The 17369-nt window shown below is 40.7% G+C and overlaps 1 protein-coding gene across 6 annotated transcripts in view; it reads right to left on the minus strand.

Annotated features, from left to right (window-relative positions):
• Positions 1–170: 170 nt before the first annotated feature.
• Positions 171–17369, minus strand: part of OSBPL9 (oxysterol binding protein like 9) — a 57740-nt gene continuing 40541 nt past the window's right edge. For 4 of the 6 annotated variants that reach the window (XM_038144871.1, XM_038144873.1, XM_038144876.1 and 1 more), the window contains 18 exons: positions 17167–17196; positions 16294–16344; positions 12083–12121; positions 9075–9168; positions 8544–8645; positions 7935–8094; positions 7140–7252; positions 6748–6866; positions 5362–5447; positions 4957–5125; positions 3882–3966; positions 3488–3598; positions 3041–3104; positions 2787–2927; positions 1858–1936; positions 1441–1532; positions 928–1063; positions 171–832 (listed from right to left, as the gene is read on the minus strand). In XM_038144871.1, coding sequence (XP_038000799.1) covers positions 758–832; positions 928–1063; positions 1441–1532; positions 1858–1936; positions 2787–2927; positions 3041–3104; positions 3488–3598; positions 3882–3966; positions 4957–5125; positions 5362–5447; positions 6748–6866; positions 7140–7252; positions 7935–8094; positions 8544–8645; positions 9075–9168; positions 12083–12121; positions 16294–16344; positions 17167–17196 — 1746 coding nt within the window. In that variant the 3' untranslated portion in view covers positions 171–757. The remainder of the gene's footprint in view (positions 833–927; positions 1064–1440; positions 1533–1857; positions 1937–2786; positions 2928–3040; positions 3105–3487; positions 3599–3881; positions 3967–4956; positions 5126–5361; positions 5448–6747; positions 6867–7139; positions 7253–7934; positions 8095–8543; positions 8646–9074; positions 9169–12082; positions 12122–16293; positions 16345–17166; positions 17197–17369) is intronic. The other 2 variants (XR_005257840.1, XM_038144874.1) reach the window with 2 other exon arrangements.

The raw sequence follows: 17369 nt of genomic DNA on the forward strand, positions 1-17369 counted from the left end.
TTTGCTAGTTCTTTACCTACTTTAAGAAGTAGGTTTAGCTAGCTGCAAGGATTACTCCAGTGGAAAAACAAATACCTTTCATACATTTCACATAATTAATTTATCATGACTCAACTGAAAAACAGTCTTCCTGCAAAGGTTTATTATGAAATAAATAAAAAGTCCATAAGAGAAGTTTGAAAAATCTATTTTATGAAGCTTTAAGATGCATTGGGTAGAATTATCTATGGTTACATTTCAATCTCAAAATAACAGTTATTTTGGGCAAGACACTGAAATGCCAAAAGATTTGATTATCGTACAGGTGGAAGATAACATTTATGTAGCATTTTCTAACAAACTGTCCCATCTGAGGAATCCTCATATTTACACGTCGCAAACATCAGCGAGATTTAAATGACACCTTGCATTTTGTTCCTTGCTTTTTAAATATGTAGGACCCAGGATTATTATGCAACTGCTCCCAGCGCCGTGGCCTTCACAGTGGTTACAGAGTGTCTGTGCCCCGGGGGCCCAGCCTCTCCCCGCTGCAGCAGGAGCAGGACCTGGGCACTGCCACCAGAGCCAGTCCCTGCCCGGAGCCGCTCAGCCTCTCGTGAATTGCTTTGTCTGTCTCAGTAAGTCCAGTATCCCTGAGATAGGAGCCGCTGCAGCTGCAGGAGGGCTGGGGCCGTGCCGGTACCTGCGCGACCGAGATGGCTGCGGGTGAGGGCTCAGCTCCAGCTCCGCCCAGCCCAGGCTCTGCGGCCGCAGCCCCTCAGTGCTTGCCGGCAGCGAGGCGCTTCAGCAGCGGCTCGTCGTACACCCAGCACTCCCCGTCCTCGTGGAACAACTGCGAAGGAATAAGCGCACGTAAGCTTCTCGTGACTCAAGCAGAAAGGAACAAAGGCTACAGGCTGAGCTCCGCCTCGTTAGAATAAAGCTCACCCTCGTTTCCCACGAGGTCTCGTTCTCCTTCCTGGCCCTGGCCTCGGCTCTCTGCCGCTCCTCAAGCGCGTGCTTCGCAGCCGTGGCCGCGTCGATGTCTCTGATCTTCAGGTTGTAGGTGACGTCCTTCCATAAGCTTCAAAGAGAAAGGGCAAGGGAGACTTTTATGGGAGCAGAGTGCTACAAGTTGGAGACAGCAGTGAATAAAGGTAGATCTCAGGTTAGTGAAAGGGCAGAGAAGCCCTCAGGATATTTGATATTTGTGCTGCCATGGCAGGAGGGAGGAGGCTGTGGTGGAGCTCTCCAGACCTCCCTGCACATTTGATCCCAATGAGGATGTGACTGAGAACTCCAGGTCTCCTCTTCCCCCTTAAAACCCCAGCCTGCCTGCACCTGGGCTGAGGGAGAGCAGAGCATGCAGTGCTTGGATCAGTGCAGCCTTAGTCCCTGTACTGCAAACTGGCGTCTAACTAAAATAAAATCTTAATGTTCCCAGTTAACTGAAGTTCTTACCAGCGAGACTCAAAGTCGTCTTGGTCCTCCAATTTCCTTACCTTCTTCTTTATTGTAGGCATTTTCTTGGTATCTATAAAGACAGCATTCTCCTGGGGTGGAAGATGGAAAAGAAATAAACCTATTCAGTTCTTTAGCTAGACTTCAAATTTTCTACACTCTAGTGCACTGGTTAGCAGGAAATACATGAAACATGGTAATTCTTCAGAGTCTCTTGTATAGAAATCAAGCTTCCTTAAGAACAAATGAACAAGTTTTATCCCCAGTTCAGCATTCTTTTGGGCAGCCTCATAGGAGGTTCCAATTATTAATGTTTGTTTAGAATGAAATACCAAGCCTAAAAAACCACCCCAAACCCCCCGAAGTACAATCTTGTATTTCTGATGAAAAGAGAAAAAAGAAAGCAAGCTGTGTTACCCCTGTGGAGTACTTTGCATACATGACCCCGTTCCATTCTCCTTCAATGGAGCAGAAGGGTTTCTTGTCATTTGGAGAACTAAAGAGAAACAAACAATCATTTCTCAGCTGTATTACAGCAACTGAAAAATCCTAAAGGATCAAAACTCGGTCTCCTGTAGAGCCTGGTTTATATCAGCCAAAGAGTCCATGCCCAGCACAGAAGAGAGGAGGGTTCTGTTCACAAGGGCAGCTTGGCATGAGTGAGTTACATAAACCTAAACAGGAAACACTGATCAGGGTAAACCAGGCCTTGCCCGAGGGCTGGATCTGCATTTCGAATTTAGGAAAGCAGTTACAGACCTTCCACACAGATTCAGGGTGGTGAGTTTAAGCTTAAAAAGTTTTCCAGAGTACTGAGAAACACAAGACACCAGTTTTTAAATGGCATCTATCAATGTGTCAATGATTTAAAACCAAGATAAACCTCATTTTGTCAGCATCCACTTGCTGGCATCCCAGCACATCTCCAAATCCGATGGGAATCTCCACTGGATTCTCTGTGCTGGGTATGTGCACAGGGTTTAACCAAAATCCACCAAACCACAGGTAAAAATATGTGAAGTTTGCAACTGACACACTGTGAGCAGTATCCCAAGGCTTGCTGCAGTATCTGTATTTGTAGGAAAGGTAATGATGGAGTCACTTTGGATAATTCAGGACAGCAAAGTTCCCTTTGGGAATCAGCTGTGGATGTTTTCCAGCAGGATAAAGTAGGACACAGGCCTGTGCAGCTTCCCCTCACAAACTTGGCAATAAAATTCCATGACAGGTAATGATGAGCTAAGTTCTTCTGGGTGTTGCTGCTTCAGCATTTTACACTCTTGACTGTCTTGTTAAAGCTGCTGGCATTTAAGGAAGGAAAAAGTGAGATGAAGGAAGCTGCTTACAAAATTTCAGCTGTAATTCTGTGCTTCTTTCCTCCATAAAATGGTTTTGTGTGGAAGACGATGGAAGCGTTGTAACCTGTCTTTGAGCAATTGATGCTGCACTCCCCCCCAAGCTCTATCCATGGCACAGTGAGAATAGACCTGCAATTAGAAACACAGAAGTGCACTAATGATAAGCTCTTGACCAATAAATACTAGGCATGAAACATTACAAGGCATTAAAAATGAAAATAACAATTAGAACATTTACTTGCCTTCCATAGCCATTAGGAAAAGTCAAAATATAGTGTTCATCATGATCTAGGCATGTAACACACCCTGTTAAGGAAAAAGAAAAACAGATTTGAAAAACATTCAGCAAAACCTCTACAGAACTTTTCATAATGATCTCATGAAATATACCATTAAAAACAGGTGCCATGAAAAGGAAAGGTCAGGAGCTTCACTTTCAATGGATGCTGAGAATGCCCAGCTTCTGGAGGGGGCAGGGATGGCTGTATTTTTGGGAAAACCCAGGCCCTAGGTGTTTTCAGCACACAGAGAGTGTGGAAGGCATCTCCAGATACAGACGCTCCAGTTACATAAATTCAACCACTGCTTACATTTAGTACCATGACTTAAAATAATTTATGTAAATTATTCTACGAAAAATCCTAGTTGCAGAATTTAATTTCTCTGCTGTTCAGTTTACACACACGTACCTTGCCCTATGTTATGAACCCCAATAGACATTCCTAGGAATTTGGACTTGGTCCATATGTGAGCATTGAACTGTATCCTCTTGCTAAAACACTCTGCATAAAATGCTGAAACTGAAGAGAGAGGCAGGTATTAAAAACAGCAGCACAAGACACTGATACCTTTGTTCCCAAATTCATTCACTGGGAAATATCCCCAGGTGCCTCACATTTATGTGGCAACAGAGTTTGCAATTAGTTTGTCACAAAAACAGTTCCTAATTTTTCAGCCTTTACAAATATTCAGCTTTTGAATCTGTAGAGAAAGTGTAAATCCAAGATTTAAGCCAAGAGCTGATTTTACTGTCCCCCCTCTCCAGCTGCCACCCCTCCTGGCAAAGGGATTGTCACAACTTACTTGGAGGATGGTGAGAGACCTGCTCTGCCACAAAGGTGACGTTGCTTTTACTGACCCAGGGGACTGGTCCTTCTGAGACTGGCTCCTGTGGGACAGGGCAGAGGATTCCATCACTCACAGTGCCTGCAAACACTGGAAGCTTCCCTGAGAAGCTGCCTCCATCTTTAAAGGCTTCTAAAATGTACTGCAGGAGTCCTTAGTCCTGGGACTATGATCCTTTCTAAAGGATCTCTCTCTTATTTTTAAGTAATAAATGTCTTTAATTGTCCCCAGTAAAAACAGTCAAACTGAAAGATTCATGTAGAAACCCAATTACAAAATAAATAATATTTAAGCAGCAGAAACAGTTTTTGGTTTTGCTTCTGAAAAAGTCTGATCTGCATATTAATAATGATCAGATTTCATGTACCACAAAACCATAAACTAATATTCATCTCCTGTGGCAAAGAATGCGAAGTGTAGTTAATTCATGGTTAGAAGCAGTGGAAGCCCAAATACAACACTGCCTTTATGCCAGCAAACTGGAGTGCAAATATTCACCTCAGAAACAAGACTTCAGCAAACAGATCAGTGGGAAGCAAAGGAAATGGGAAAATGCATGGCTTACACCCAAATAATCACACTGACTGGGATGTATTACACTGAGCTATGAAGCACCTCACCACAGCACTTCCCACTCCATCACTGGCAACTTCCTAAGGCAAGAGGTCCAAATGAGGTGCCAAAAAAGAAAAACATAAAAACCCCTCTGGGCTGCACTGGTTTAAAAAATAAAAGCAAACAATCAGAACTTTGGGAATAAACAAATTCATAATCAGTGCTATGAAACCGTTCAGGGAAAAAGGACACTTTCAACACATCAAGTCATTCTTTAAAAAATAATAAATTTTGTTATGCAAGATTTTATACTTCTGTCAAAAGAAAACAAGGAATGATGGGGAGAATTGGTTAAGAAATTGCTACAGTTTGATTTGCTACTTAAATACAGCATAATCCATTTCAGTCAGTGACTTAACAAAGCTTTGGGTTGCATCTCTGCATTGTGGGCTCCAAAAACACACCACAGGAAACTCACCATGTCATCTTCAGTGCCAGGCAACACCCAGTGGCACCGGAAGATCTCCCCCAGGATGGGATTGTAAGGCTTCTTAGCAACTGACCCTTTCCTTCCTGCATGGAAGGCTGAGAGGTACCATTTGACCACCTGAACCATCCTCTCCTTGGGGTCCTTCTGGTCACTAATGCTACAGAGGGAGAGAAAAAAGGACAGGCAGAGTGAAATATAAGCAGGGACCCTGGATACAGGAAAGTTTTATGGGTGCTTGGTTGTTTTATAACTACAAGTTTGGCTGATTTGACTAGTTTTGAAGTTCCAACCAAAATCCAAGCAATGTTCTTCAAAACTACCAACTTGTGGCAGCCCACAAGGGCCACAACCAGCATGAGAACCAGTGAATGCTCCTGTTCCAAAGTCAAATACCTGACAAACAAGTCCGGATGTGCAAAGAAGTCAGCATACATTTCCAACAGCGACCTTCTTTCCAGGATAAACGTTGGGAGAACCACCTGAGTGAAGGAAAACAACTCATCCAGCTGAAGGTATTTCAATATCCTGTTCAAAAGCCAACTGTAAATAGCAAACAGAGCACCAACAGCACCGTGTGCTCTCAGCTGACTGTGAGCTCAAGCTCACCAATGAGTTCTGACATATGCAGGTCAGTTGGCATCTTCTCCAAACCCTGAGGTTTAACAGGAACAGTCTCATCCTACATGGATTCTAGTCCCACTCAGAGCACATCAAAAGCTGTTCTGAATTACAGTATCTCTGCTGATTTAATTCCATCTCTGTGAACACTGTCAATTTGCAGTTACACTCACTTGCAGTCCCATCCTGCTGCACGTCTCTGTCAAGATGAAGGTTAAGCTCTTCCCTACCACCTCCCAAAGGTCCATTGTGGATCTGCTCAGGGTGATCCACCACCAATTACTGTTGCTGACAGGGTACATGCTCATAAAGATTGCTGGCAGCCTAATTTGAGATCAGTAATTTTCAGCTATCCCAGGAACTCCCGAACAACACACTTTGGATCAATTCCTACTCAGAACTGCCAGAAACCTTGAGCAGTTTGCTTGTAAGCTGCTGCCTGTTTCCCCAGAAAAGTGTTATCTTTTTATTATCTACTGCTCATTCCAGGCTGGACAGTTCAATTCATCCACTTAAGGAAACTTATGGATAAGGATTGATCTCTCCTGTCCTTTCTCACTCTGGAATTACTTGTTTAAATTAATCCAAGCTGCCTGGAAAGACAAACACCTTCAGAATGCTGTTCATTCTGCCTTCAGACAGACACCAGCATGAATCTCACTCATGAAGAACCCAACCCTTTCCTTGCCAGACCTAAGTGTAGCATTTCAAAATACACATGCAACTTATTTACTCATTAAGATCCCAACTAAGCCAAGCTTTTCACCATATGGTTACTTCTCCCTTTCACTTTGTTTTATTGAATGCCACCATACCTTGGGATCTTGCAGCTCTTTGTTCTAGAAAGCTGAAGACAGGAGTAACATTTCAGCATTCTCCCTATGCCAGCTTCACAAGCACTCCAAGAATTAGGCTCAAAGACAACAAACAGCTACTTTCCATAGCAAACTATTTTCCCAAACAGATTTTAGCATCTGGATACACTTATTCTGCAGCTACTTTTCCCCTTCCAGTAAGAACTCCAATTCAAAAACACCATGCTAAAGAGATTACAGCTTAACTAGCTCTTAGAACAAATATGCAGTTAAATTGTGTAACCTTTTTTTACACAGAACTCTGGTTTTCTGGCCCTCCCATCCCCAGGAACCCCAGCAAGTTTACCTTGGTGAGGTCCATGCCTAATCTCACTTGAGACAAGAGATGCATGATAACACTTTTGTGCTCCTCCACCGACTCTCCTTCCCCGTCATCTTCTCGATCGTCGGGAGGATCAAAGAGATCTGAAAGACCAAACAAATGGCTTTTGTTTTCCTCTAAACCTTCAGAACCAGACTGTATTTCATTAGCATATATATCAAAAAAATACAGGGTTTAAATCCTACAATTCAGCAATCTTTCATTAGTGAGGAAACAGTAGATAAACCACTTCCCATAAGTACCTTGCCATATACATGCACACACAGATATATATAAAATCCTGCATATATTGACCCAATTAACACACAGATTAACAATCAGTAACTCCCTACTGAAAGTCCACACAGGCCACTTACCAGCATCATTTGTGCCATTAGACATGGAAGAATTGAGGGACTCTGTGGTATCTGGACGTTTCAGGCTGCTCCCTGTGCTGCTCCGAGTCAGGACTGCAGCAGACCCTGAAGAACTACAGAAGACTAATAAATTCTCACAGTTCAAATTAAGTAATTCAGACCAAATGATTGCCATTTGATATTCACAGACAGGGAATTTAGTGATAGACATCAATAACAGTGCAGCGGCAGACGTTAATACACATGGTGCATGCTAATTCACAGAAAGCTCAGAGTGGATTGCAGCTGAAGGAACGGGACAGCCTGCAGCCTCAGATAACACATGAAGGCAGAAAACAGCTGACTAATCCCTCTTTGGAATGTGTAGCATCTCTTTAAAATTAATTTTTCAATTAATAAAAAATGAAGAGTAAATAGAGATTTTTGGGAAAAGGGTGCCAACTTCAAAGGATATCTTTTAGCAAATGTGCGAGGGAATTGGCCACTTACCAAAGGCTGCAGCAAATGCATGTGAAATGCACCATGGCCTCAGACTACAGCTCTGAGCTGGGGGCTTCCAAAGTTTGGTTAGAGTTTGTGAACATGTATCTGATGGAATGGGAAGGAGCAGAGGAAGAAACTGCCTCCCTCTACCTGTCTGTGGCTGAGGGCAGGGGTAATCTCACTCTGTTACACAAAGTGGCTTTTTGACCTCCCCAACCTTTTAAAACCAATTTCTGCAAGCAGAGAAGCCATGCCCTTGGAGACACAGACTGCACACACTGCAGCACACACTGCACACTGTCAGCTACTTACTCCATACATCGCTTTGGGGAAGAGCTGCTCTGGTAGAACTCATCAGCATCGTAGAACTCATCCTCGCTGCTTGAGTAAGAAAAATCTGGGACTGTATTTGGAGACAGGTTGACATGGCTTGGAGAGGTGAGACTGCTGCTAGGTGCTGACTGCCCACTCCCTGTGGAGTATTAAAAATTACAGAAACAACAAAAATTAATTCTTTCAAGATCTACTTGAAGAAGAATTGTTCAAATCAATAAAGGCTGATGTGAACTCAAGAAAGGAACTTACAAAATTAAAAGTAATAATTAGACAGGTTCATAATGAATTTAACAGTTGACAAAAGGAAAGTCACAAGGGAAATGAAGAGCACAGAACACCAGTAAAGTTTAAGGGACATGTTTTCTCCAACTACTGCAAGTCTGCAATGCTGGGGAGACAAAGGGAAGCTGGTAAAACTCGTACATATTGTGTGTACATGGTGGGGAGAAAGAGCAGCATTACTGGTTTTAACAAAACACTGAAATTGGTGTTGATCAAAAGCAAGATGCAGGCCAATAATATTGTTGTCTTAATGACTAATTCCAGGCTTTCTTGTATTTAAAAAAAAGTTTCCCAGAACTGTACCTGTACTATTTGGTGTTGGAGTCTGGTTCCCCAGCGATGCTACCACAGGTCCCACTGGCAGAGAGGAGGGTCGCTGCTCTGACTTGCACAGCTGAGCAGGTTCTGGGGGATATTTTGACATGTTAACCCCAAAATTCAGGAGATTCCACATTATTTCACCTCACCTCCAAAAATTAAATCATTTTCTATAAAAGCCATTTGGACAGAAAAATACGTAGCCATCACTTTTACCTAGGTTCTTTTTTTATTAACCAAAGATGGCATTTTAAAATAAATAATGCAGTTCTTTAGCTAGAAAGCATTTGCCTTTTCTGAAAATCATAGTTTCATTTTTAAAAAGAATGTTAAAAATGCAAGCCAGCAACTGAGAGTAAATAAAGCACATCAGCTTATCCCCAGAACCAGGCTGGTGAGAATTCTCTGAGCCTCCTGCTCAGCCCCTCTGAGCTGTGTGTGCACTGCTCTGCTCCTGGCTGTTCCCAGCCTAGCTGGCAGTGTGACAGCCTGGGAAGGGGGCTGTTCCCAGCCTACCTGGCAGTGTGACAGCCTGGGAAGGCATGGTGCTGATCCCTGATGGCTCCAAGGGGCTGGGCTGATACACGGCGTCCACGGGGTTGATGGTGCTCTAGGCAAGAAAAAGAAAAGCACATTTTTTTCCTCTCAATTAAAACAAAAAATAAAGCATAGATAGCAAGAACATTGTGAGCATGAGAAATGCCCAAATGCAAGAGAGCAAATCCCTGCGAGAGGAAGTAAAACACAAATTGACAGTTGAGGACATGAGAAATACTTCTGAGGTGGGAATATTTTGATTCTTTACACAGACTGCACAATAAATTGAATTTGATGCAGATTTGAAGCGTCCTATAAGGAATTCTTATTTCAGGTTCTTGCTTCTGGTCCATTAATTAATAATGCATGCAAAGAGTGGAAAGTTAGATGCAAATTATCTGGCCAAAATTAGGATAGGTAATCAGTATTTTCAAAAAAAATTCTTTTTTTCTCAAAAATTCATTTTGCAGATCAACTCATAAATCAAAACAGGAATCATCAGCATGCTTAGAGCCATCAAGCAGCTTTGTTGGCAAAATTCTTCCCAAAGCAAGCTGACAGTGTTCAGTGCAGCTCAGTAGAGGACATCTCAACCTACTTCTGAATGTGGGTACTTGGAAAAGGAAGCACCAGGTCCATTCAATGCTCCCAAAAGTCACTGACTTCAGTTGATGTCCTTGCTTTTTATGTATCAAGACCCTTGGAAATCTGAACTGCCATGTCTTTCAACCCAAAATATCATCTAAGCACTGTTTGTTATTTATGTTTACACACAACCACCAGAACTTCTTGGCTGTTAGTTGAGTAAAAGGCACATAAAACCCTTTTCCAAACTTCTTCCAATTTAAATGCCTGATCTATCAGAACTATGAAAAATTTTGCTCAGTTTGCTCAGAAATGCAGTCACTATGTTCATCCCTATCCTCCTTTTCACACCAGTATCTAAAAGAGGTGTCTACAACTGCTCTCCTCTCCCTTTAGTCCATTAATTTCTATTTGCATTCAGACTGAGGGAAACAGGCTCATTTTAACCTTCCTCCCATTTTCCTACTCAAGGCAGATTCCTTTCTTGCCTTCTTTCCCAGTTACCTGAAATTCTGAACTTTTTCCTACATTTGGATGTTTGGACAATGCTCTCAGACACATGGTGTGCTTCTTGGGGCTGTCCTGTGCAGAGCCAGGAGCTGGAGCACTATGATCCCTGTGGATCCCTTTCAACTCTGGGCACTGTATGACTCTAAAAATCAGTGAAAAGTTCTATTATTTTTTTATAGCACAGGATTTCTTTGACTAAAAACAGAATAATTATTCTCTGCTTATCACTAAAAAAAAATCTCCATAAAAAACATCCATAAAAGTAGCTTTCTACAGTTTCACTGGTTTTACTAGTCAGTATACAAATAATCCAGTACAGGTAATATTACTCCACTGCATTCCAGCATAAAGGCAATTCCCTTACCCACTACTTCACCTCCTTGTGGAATTATGTATTCAAAACAAGAAGGTCCCTGTCCCACAGAATTCAGTTTAAAATGATAATCCCATCTTGAGAGTTAAGATTTAAAACCCAAGATGGTTCTATGACACACAGGATGCTATTGCTACCTACATCTCCTTTATTTTTTAGGGAAACTAATAATCCACACGATACAGAACACTGGTATGATAAAGAAAGAACAAAGTAACTCTGGTTTTGTATTCAGGGTTGTAACCTCATCCTTAAACAATTCTCCACACTGCAACATGAACTGGAGTTTCTTGTTGGATATTTTGAGGGAGGCCTTCATGAGCTAGAAACATCTGAAGGCAGATCTGAAGGTCTCCTACTCGGAGTTTAATAACAGTTCAATAACAACTACACAGAAACAAGACTCATCCCACCACGGCAGCAAACAATGATTATATTTCTGCCTAAGTTCAAAGTGAAATCCTGACCTTTAGCCCAAGGTGACACTGACCTCCACGGCATCACAATTTTAGACTTCACAATCACCGATCCATAGTTAGTATATTCTTACAAAAATATTTTTTCCTCCCCAGTATAGGCCAGCCCACAGATAATGAGATCAGTGGCTACTCAAATTCAGACTATATCAAGCTGCAATATATGAAATTTCTGAGTTGCAGCCCAGGTGTGCAGGTCACCTGTGCCTGTGGAAGTGTCTTCCTGCACAGCTTCTCTTTTCCAGGGGACACAGAAGCTGCTCCCTCACACTAAGACCTGAATTAATGTTCCATCTGCAGGCCACATAATAATTCACCTTATTTATGATAAGTACGAAACTGAAATATGCATGTGCATCTTCAGGCCAAGGTTCACACAGAAAATCCTACTGCTAAAGCTGTTTGTAGGGGACAAACAACCAAGGCCTGGGAATTGCTGTCAGCTCCAATGAAAACACATCAGGATTTTTAGAGTTTTTACTGAAACCAATCTCCTATTAAAAGTATCTGAAATGTACTCAAGTGACAAAAAAAAAGAACAAAGGAAGAGAAACCACGTGTGACCAAAACCAAAAATGACAGAAGTTACATTAAAAATGCAGCAGTTCTATTAAAGAAGAGACATTGCTTAGACACACATTACACAACTCTGCATCAAAGGAGCAGCACTGTAGAAAAGACAAACTACTTGAAGCACACGGAGAGCAGATCTATTTCCTACACAAAGACACTTCAGACAGAACACAGAACTATTTCTATCCCAGTAATTTCCCTTTCATCTGTTCACATGGCAGATTTTTATCTAAGTGTTCAGTCACAACAGTGCTGCTCAAGACACTCCATACAAAACTGACCACTCTATCTTCTAAAGACAAGGGTGTTAGCCAACCTCAGGAGCTAAGGACTCAACAGAATTTTAACAAGACACTGGAAGCAGTAAATTAGAGAAAGGAAGAAGCATGTTGCAAAGTGAGTGGAAATTCAGGTCTCTGTTCACATGTTCTGCAGAATTAAAAGGAGATAAAGATTAGATTTAAACTTACTATAAGTCCATTTGCGTGCTTCTCCTCATTATTTTGGTCCTTAAGGAAAAAATGTTAAAAATATCAACATAACAATCTTGCATGACTTATCAGTTCTGTGCTAAGCGAGAACAGCGAGCTTCCCTCAGGAATGTTCACATTTTCAGCCATAAAATGTTCCTCATCTCGTGACACAGTAACTAAACTTGGAAGACACAATTCCACACACAGTCACTGCACCTCTGAAGATCAGCATTTTCTGAGGGCTTGTCCACATGAGTGCAGACTATTTAAAAAATATCCTTTCTCTACTGCAGAGTACAATTCTGCTTTATAATGTGGGTGCTCCCCAAATACCTAGGAGCTCCCCAAAATATGCTCTGCAGCTCCTCTAAGTCCCTGAAAAATGAAGGCCTCAGTTTCTATGATAAATACACAAGAAAGACAGAAGTTTAAGCTAAAAGGTTTTAACTTCTGCTTTTTGGCATCCACTATATTTTAAAATGATTTTAGATCATTCACTATGTTATATTTTGGGGTTTTTTTTTGCCCAGAAGCATAAGTGAAAGAGCAGGCAATGTAAAAAACATCTGTCCTCAGGGGAAATGACACGAGCAGCAGACCAGTTAATGCCAATCCGCAGCCAGCACAGCTTTAGTACTGAACGGCAAGAGTATAAATTTTACTGAGCACTAAGCCAAATCTCTTCCCTCCTGCTGCAAAGTTCCTATTAGTCAGTACAGCAATGCCAGTGTGAACCTCAACACTTGTCTGCAGAGTATTCCCCTGGATTTCCAGTTACATTTTAAAGGAACAAGAAAAAAAAAAAAAAGCTGTAAGAAGTATAAAGAAAATTGGCACATATTTATGTTTTGATACTTAATACATCCTTCCTTAGCTTTTACAGTTGGCAATAGGCTGTCCAAATTTCATCTCTGTTAGGTGATATTTTTGAAGTCTGGCTTTCCATGATAAAAAGAACACCAAGGACAAAAAGTTCCACTGGGTTACAAATTTACAAAACAAATAATTTTTTTCCCACCACAAAAAAACTCCCATGTTGTGTCCATCATCTCTACGACCTAAGAAATAAACCACAAAGATGCTGCATGAGCACTGATGCTTGCTCTCCCACCTCAGTAATGCACCAGGAGCAGCATCAGTAGGGTAAGGATGGCAGAAATTCCACAAAACTGGGCAGGCAAGACTGGCCAGAAATGGAGTAAAAAAAGAGAAGGGAAGGATGCAAAACCAAATATCTAAATTATAAAAGGTACTTCATAACACATTTATTTCTAAGACTGAGGTTCACCACATCACTGGCAGAACACTCAATGTATTTTACATCACACACATCAGCAGAGCTGGACATCTTCAGCTGCCACACACACAAGGGGACAACACAGGCCAAATGCTCCACCTTTTTATTTTGTATATTGTTTTGCTCCCACTTTGATTATTTTGACTGCTTTTTCGATAAGCAATGAATGTACTATGACATATTCCTGTTTAGCTGGTATTTAGTTCATTATTTTGGAAATGTCATGAGTCACCTGAGTACGAGTGGTGTAATTACACACTCGATTTACTAGCAAGTTTAATGAAAATTTAACTGTCCAAATATTAACACGGGTAAAAATGCAAGAAACAGAACAACTGAACACACAACTAAAAAAAAAAAAACCAAAATAGAACTCCAACAAACAGAAGTCCAGGTTTGCCTCAACATTCTAAAATAATCAGCATAATGAATGGTTGTGTGCTGGAAACAGAGTTCTAAGTATGTAGAGAAGTGGGAACACAGATTGGCAAATCTGTCTGCGAATGAGAAAGGTACTGTGGAAGTAAAAACGGGGTGCAGGGTGGTGTTAAGATGATTTCTTTTCAACAGTGTCAGTAGCAGCCATACTTGCCCTACAGATTTGGGAAAAAAACCTGCACAATCTTAAAAGGTCTCTAAAGGAGAGCACAAAGCTACAGTCAGGCACAATGCATTTTCACACAGAGATTGCATCATACAAAAGCAACTTGCACAACTGTGGAAAAAAACCCCCACAAACCCCTCTGTGTTAACAATTTTCTACAGGAGTAGGAAATCAGGATACTAACACAGTTAATGGAAAAGGTGTGGGGGGAAGGAAGACAGAATTCCCTTGTAGTTAAGAAGTACAGTTGCCTGAGAGACAAAGAAGGTGAAGAGATGAAGCAGAAAAGAGGTTATTAAAGTACTGGGAAATTTTTTTTCACCATATGTGGATCAACATCTTGCAATTAGCTGTGCATAAGGCACCCCTTTAACCCACCTTGTCTTCAACAGCTCCAAAAGAGCTTCAGATATGGTTTAGCAAATAACCAAAACAAACCCCCACTCCTTAGTGGATAAGCTGACCTATTTACATTGGTTAATATTTGGTGGTACTGAAAGAAGGACTTCAAGGTCTGATTTAGTGCAACAAAAAGCAAGTGTCTGCACCTTTGGGGGACTCAAATTCCACCTGCCTTTACACTCACATGGCAGCTGGAGCAGTACAGTACTGAACATGATCTAAATGACTGCATCTGCCACTACCAGCTTTGTCCATTATCAGCAAACCACCTAAAGAACTTCAAAATATGCTTAGCATCAGCATAAGTGGTCACATTTGTCTAATTCCCAATGAACTCACACAGAGCAGAAAAAGGATTTGATAGTCAACAGAAACAAGAAAGATAACTCAGCCATCTACTACCAGCTCTGATCAACAGCCTTAAAAGTAGATTATAACTCTGCAATTTCACATTTGCTAATTACATAGCAGAGGTTTTGAAAAAGAGTAAAATTTCATAGCAATTAAACCTCTGTGAAAATAAGAACTACTGAATACATTTATACAGTAATTAAGAAAAAATGAGATAGTAATTCCTTGTAGTTTCTCCAACAGCTTCCTCAATACAGCAAATCACATATAGATAAGAAAATCAGCATATTACCATCTAACCTATCTACAACTGACTCCATCAAATCCCTAAAAATGACATATTGTCTACTGACTTAACTGTCAGTACAGTTAATACTCTAAATATACCCAGGACTAAAAATAATACCCAGGACTAACAGCAAATTAAATACTGAAAGGCTTTTCTTGCTGGCACTATAGTGAAGGATTGAAGTAGCATCACTGCATGTTAAATAAAGACTGTACTAGCTCCAAATTCATGTGGCACAAAACTCTTTCAATGTTTCAACCCTAGTGCTTGTAAAAAGTTTTGGTTTTGTACAAACCTCTTAATTAACAAACAGTTTCTCCACAAATTCTTAAGTAATAGATATGAAAATTGAATTTCACAAAACATGCACTGACCCATTCAGTGAATGACTTTTGATCCTGTAAGATTCTAAATACTTCAATTTTCACTGCACTCAGAACTTTGTACAACATATCTGGCATCTAAAATGAAGACTAACAGCAGTCTTGCATTCCAAAGCCACAAAAAATAGTTGATATAGATTATAGGGAAAAAAAAAGTCAAGGAGCCCACACCTATTTCTGGATAAACCAGAATGTGTTCTGAGTAGATCAGCCTGAAATTCTGAAAATATCTTTATTTCTTCACAAAATATCTCCTCTCTCCACTTTGGTCACAAGATACAAATCAGCAGTTCATAATTCACATATCCTAAATATAGAATGTTAAACCTGTAAGGGCAGAATCTGAAAAATAGTAAATCCAAAACTCCTCAAATTTTAAAATCCAATGAAACAGGTAGGTGAAAAGCTTAAGTGCATTTTCCACACTGCATTCTCAAATGAAACAATTCTAACTTCAAGAAGTTCCAACATCATGATGAACTTCAGACCTGTGACAGACCTTGCCAAACCAGTTTCATTATTTCCATCATCTTTCTCCCCATTTTATTTGTTAGCCACACTCTTAAATGAAGCAGAAAGAAGAGTTTTGTTAAGTTCCTTTTCTGTCAACCTGACATTTGTCTAAGTTCTTCTTTAGTCTAGTAGCAAACTCTGCAAAAGAAAGTTTATCTGAAAGAAAACTCGAACCAACGTGACTGTTAGCATGAGCATTAACAGGACAGTCTGCTATGGAACTCAGCATTTCAGAAACTTCATTAAAATAAAAGCAGAAATCAACTTATAATTGTTTTCTTGTTCTTGGATTATACAGAAGGCACTTTTAGGTTTCAATTAGATTAACGCTGTATCACTAAAATTCAGAATAGTTTACAGTGTACTTACTTTAGCAATCTGTAGCAACACAATGCAGTGTTTTATTGATTCTACCATGCTCTAGGAAAAGAAAAATATCAGAAAAAATATTGTGTTACTATCCCTTAATATTCTGCATCTATTAGTTATACAGAATATTGGGTGTGAACTAAATGGACACTCAGTTCTGTTGAACCCCTACTTTCCCTTCCCCATTTTTATCCTGGGACAAAAGCACAGCAGCAGAAAACTGGAGTTTCCAAAGCCATACTGGTATAAAGCCAGGCTGCCAGGGTGAAATGGAGGTCAGCTCCAAACCCCCAGAGTGCTGCAGGCAGGTAAATTATCATGGAAAGAGAGGCTCAGAGAGCTGAGTTTGTTTAATCTGGAGATGAAAAGGCTCAGGGAGACCTTTTCAAGGGGGATCAATATCTGACTGGGAAGGCAGGGGAAGCCAGGGCAAGACTTCTCAGTGGAGCCCAGTGACAGGACAAGCAACAGCCACAAACAGAATTACAGGAAAATCACCTTTTATTCTTTTATGGATGATAAAACACTGGAACTGATTGTCCAGGGAAGCTGTAAAGCCTCCAGCCTTGGAGTTTCACAAAACCCAAACTAGATTTGGTCCTGAGCAACCTGTTCCAGCTGATGGTGCTCTGAGCACAGGGCTGGACTACAGACCTTCAGAGGCCCCTTCCAAACTCAACTATTCCATGATTCCAAGGTGCTGGACAGCAACCTGAACACAGCACCAGAACCAGGTTGCCTCTGCCATCACAATGCTGAACCTGATAATATGGATTATCATTTTTCTGTAAAAAGGTCTTAAAAACTTTCCGAAGAAAATAAGGTGAATTTCAGAGTCAATATATAAGAGTTACAAAAACTAAAGAAACTTACACTGGTTGTTTCTTTGAGACCTTCAATTTTCTGTAAAAGAAAAAATCAAAACAGTGTGATTAAAGACAGAATTTCCAGCATCTGGTTTGACCTAAATACTGTATAAACACAATATTTTAATTTTAAATTGGTGGAGGGAAAAAAAGCCCTTAACCAACATGTTAAAGACTATTTCCATATATAGACAATTTGCAAGACAAGAC

The sequence above is a fragment of the Motacilla alba genome, chromosome 8 (genome assembly GCF_015832195.1).
Source record: "Motacilla alba alba isolate MOTALB_02 chromosome 8, Motacilla_alba_V1.0_pri, whole genome shotgun sequence".
Lineage (NCBI taxonomy): Eukaryota > Metazoa > Chordata > Aves > Passeriformes > Motacillidae > Motacilla > Motacilla alba.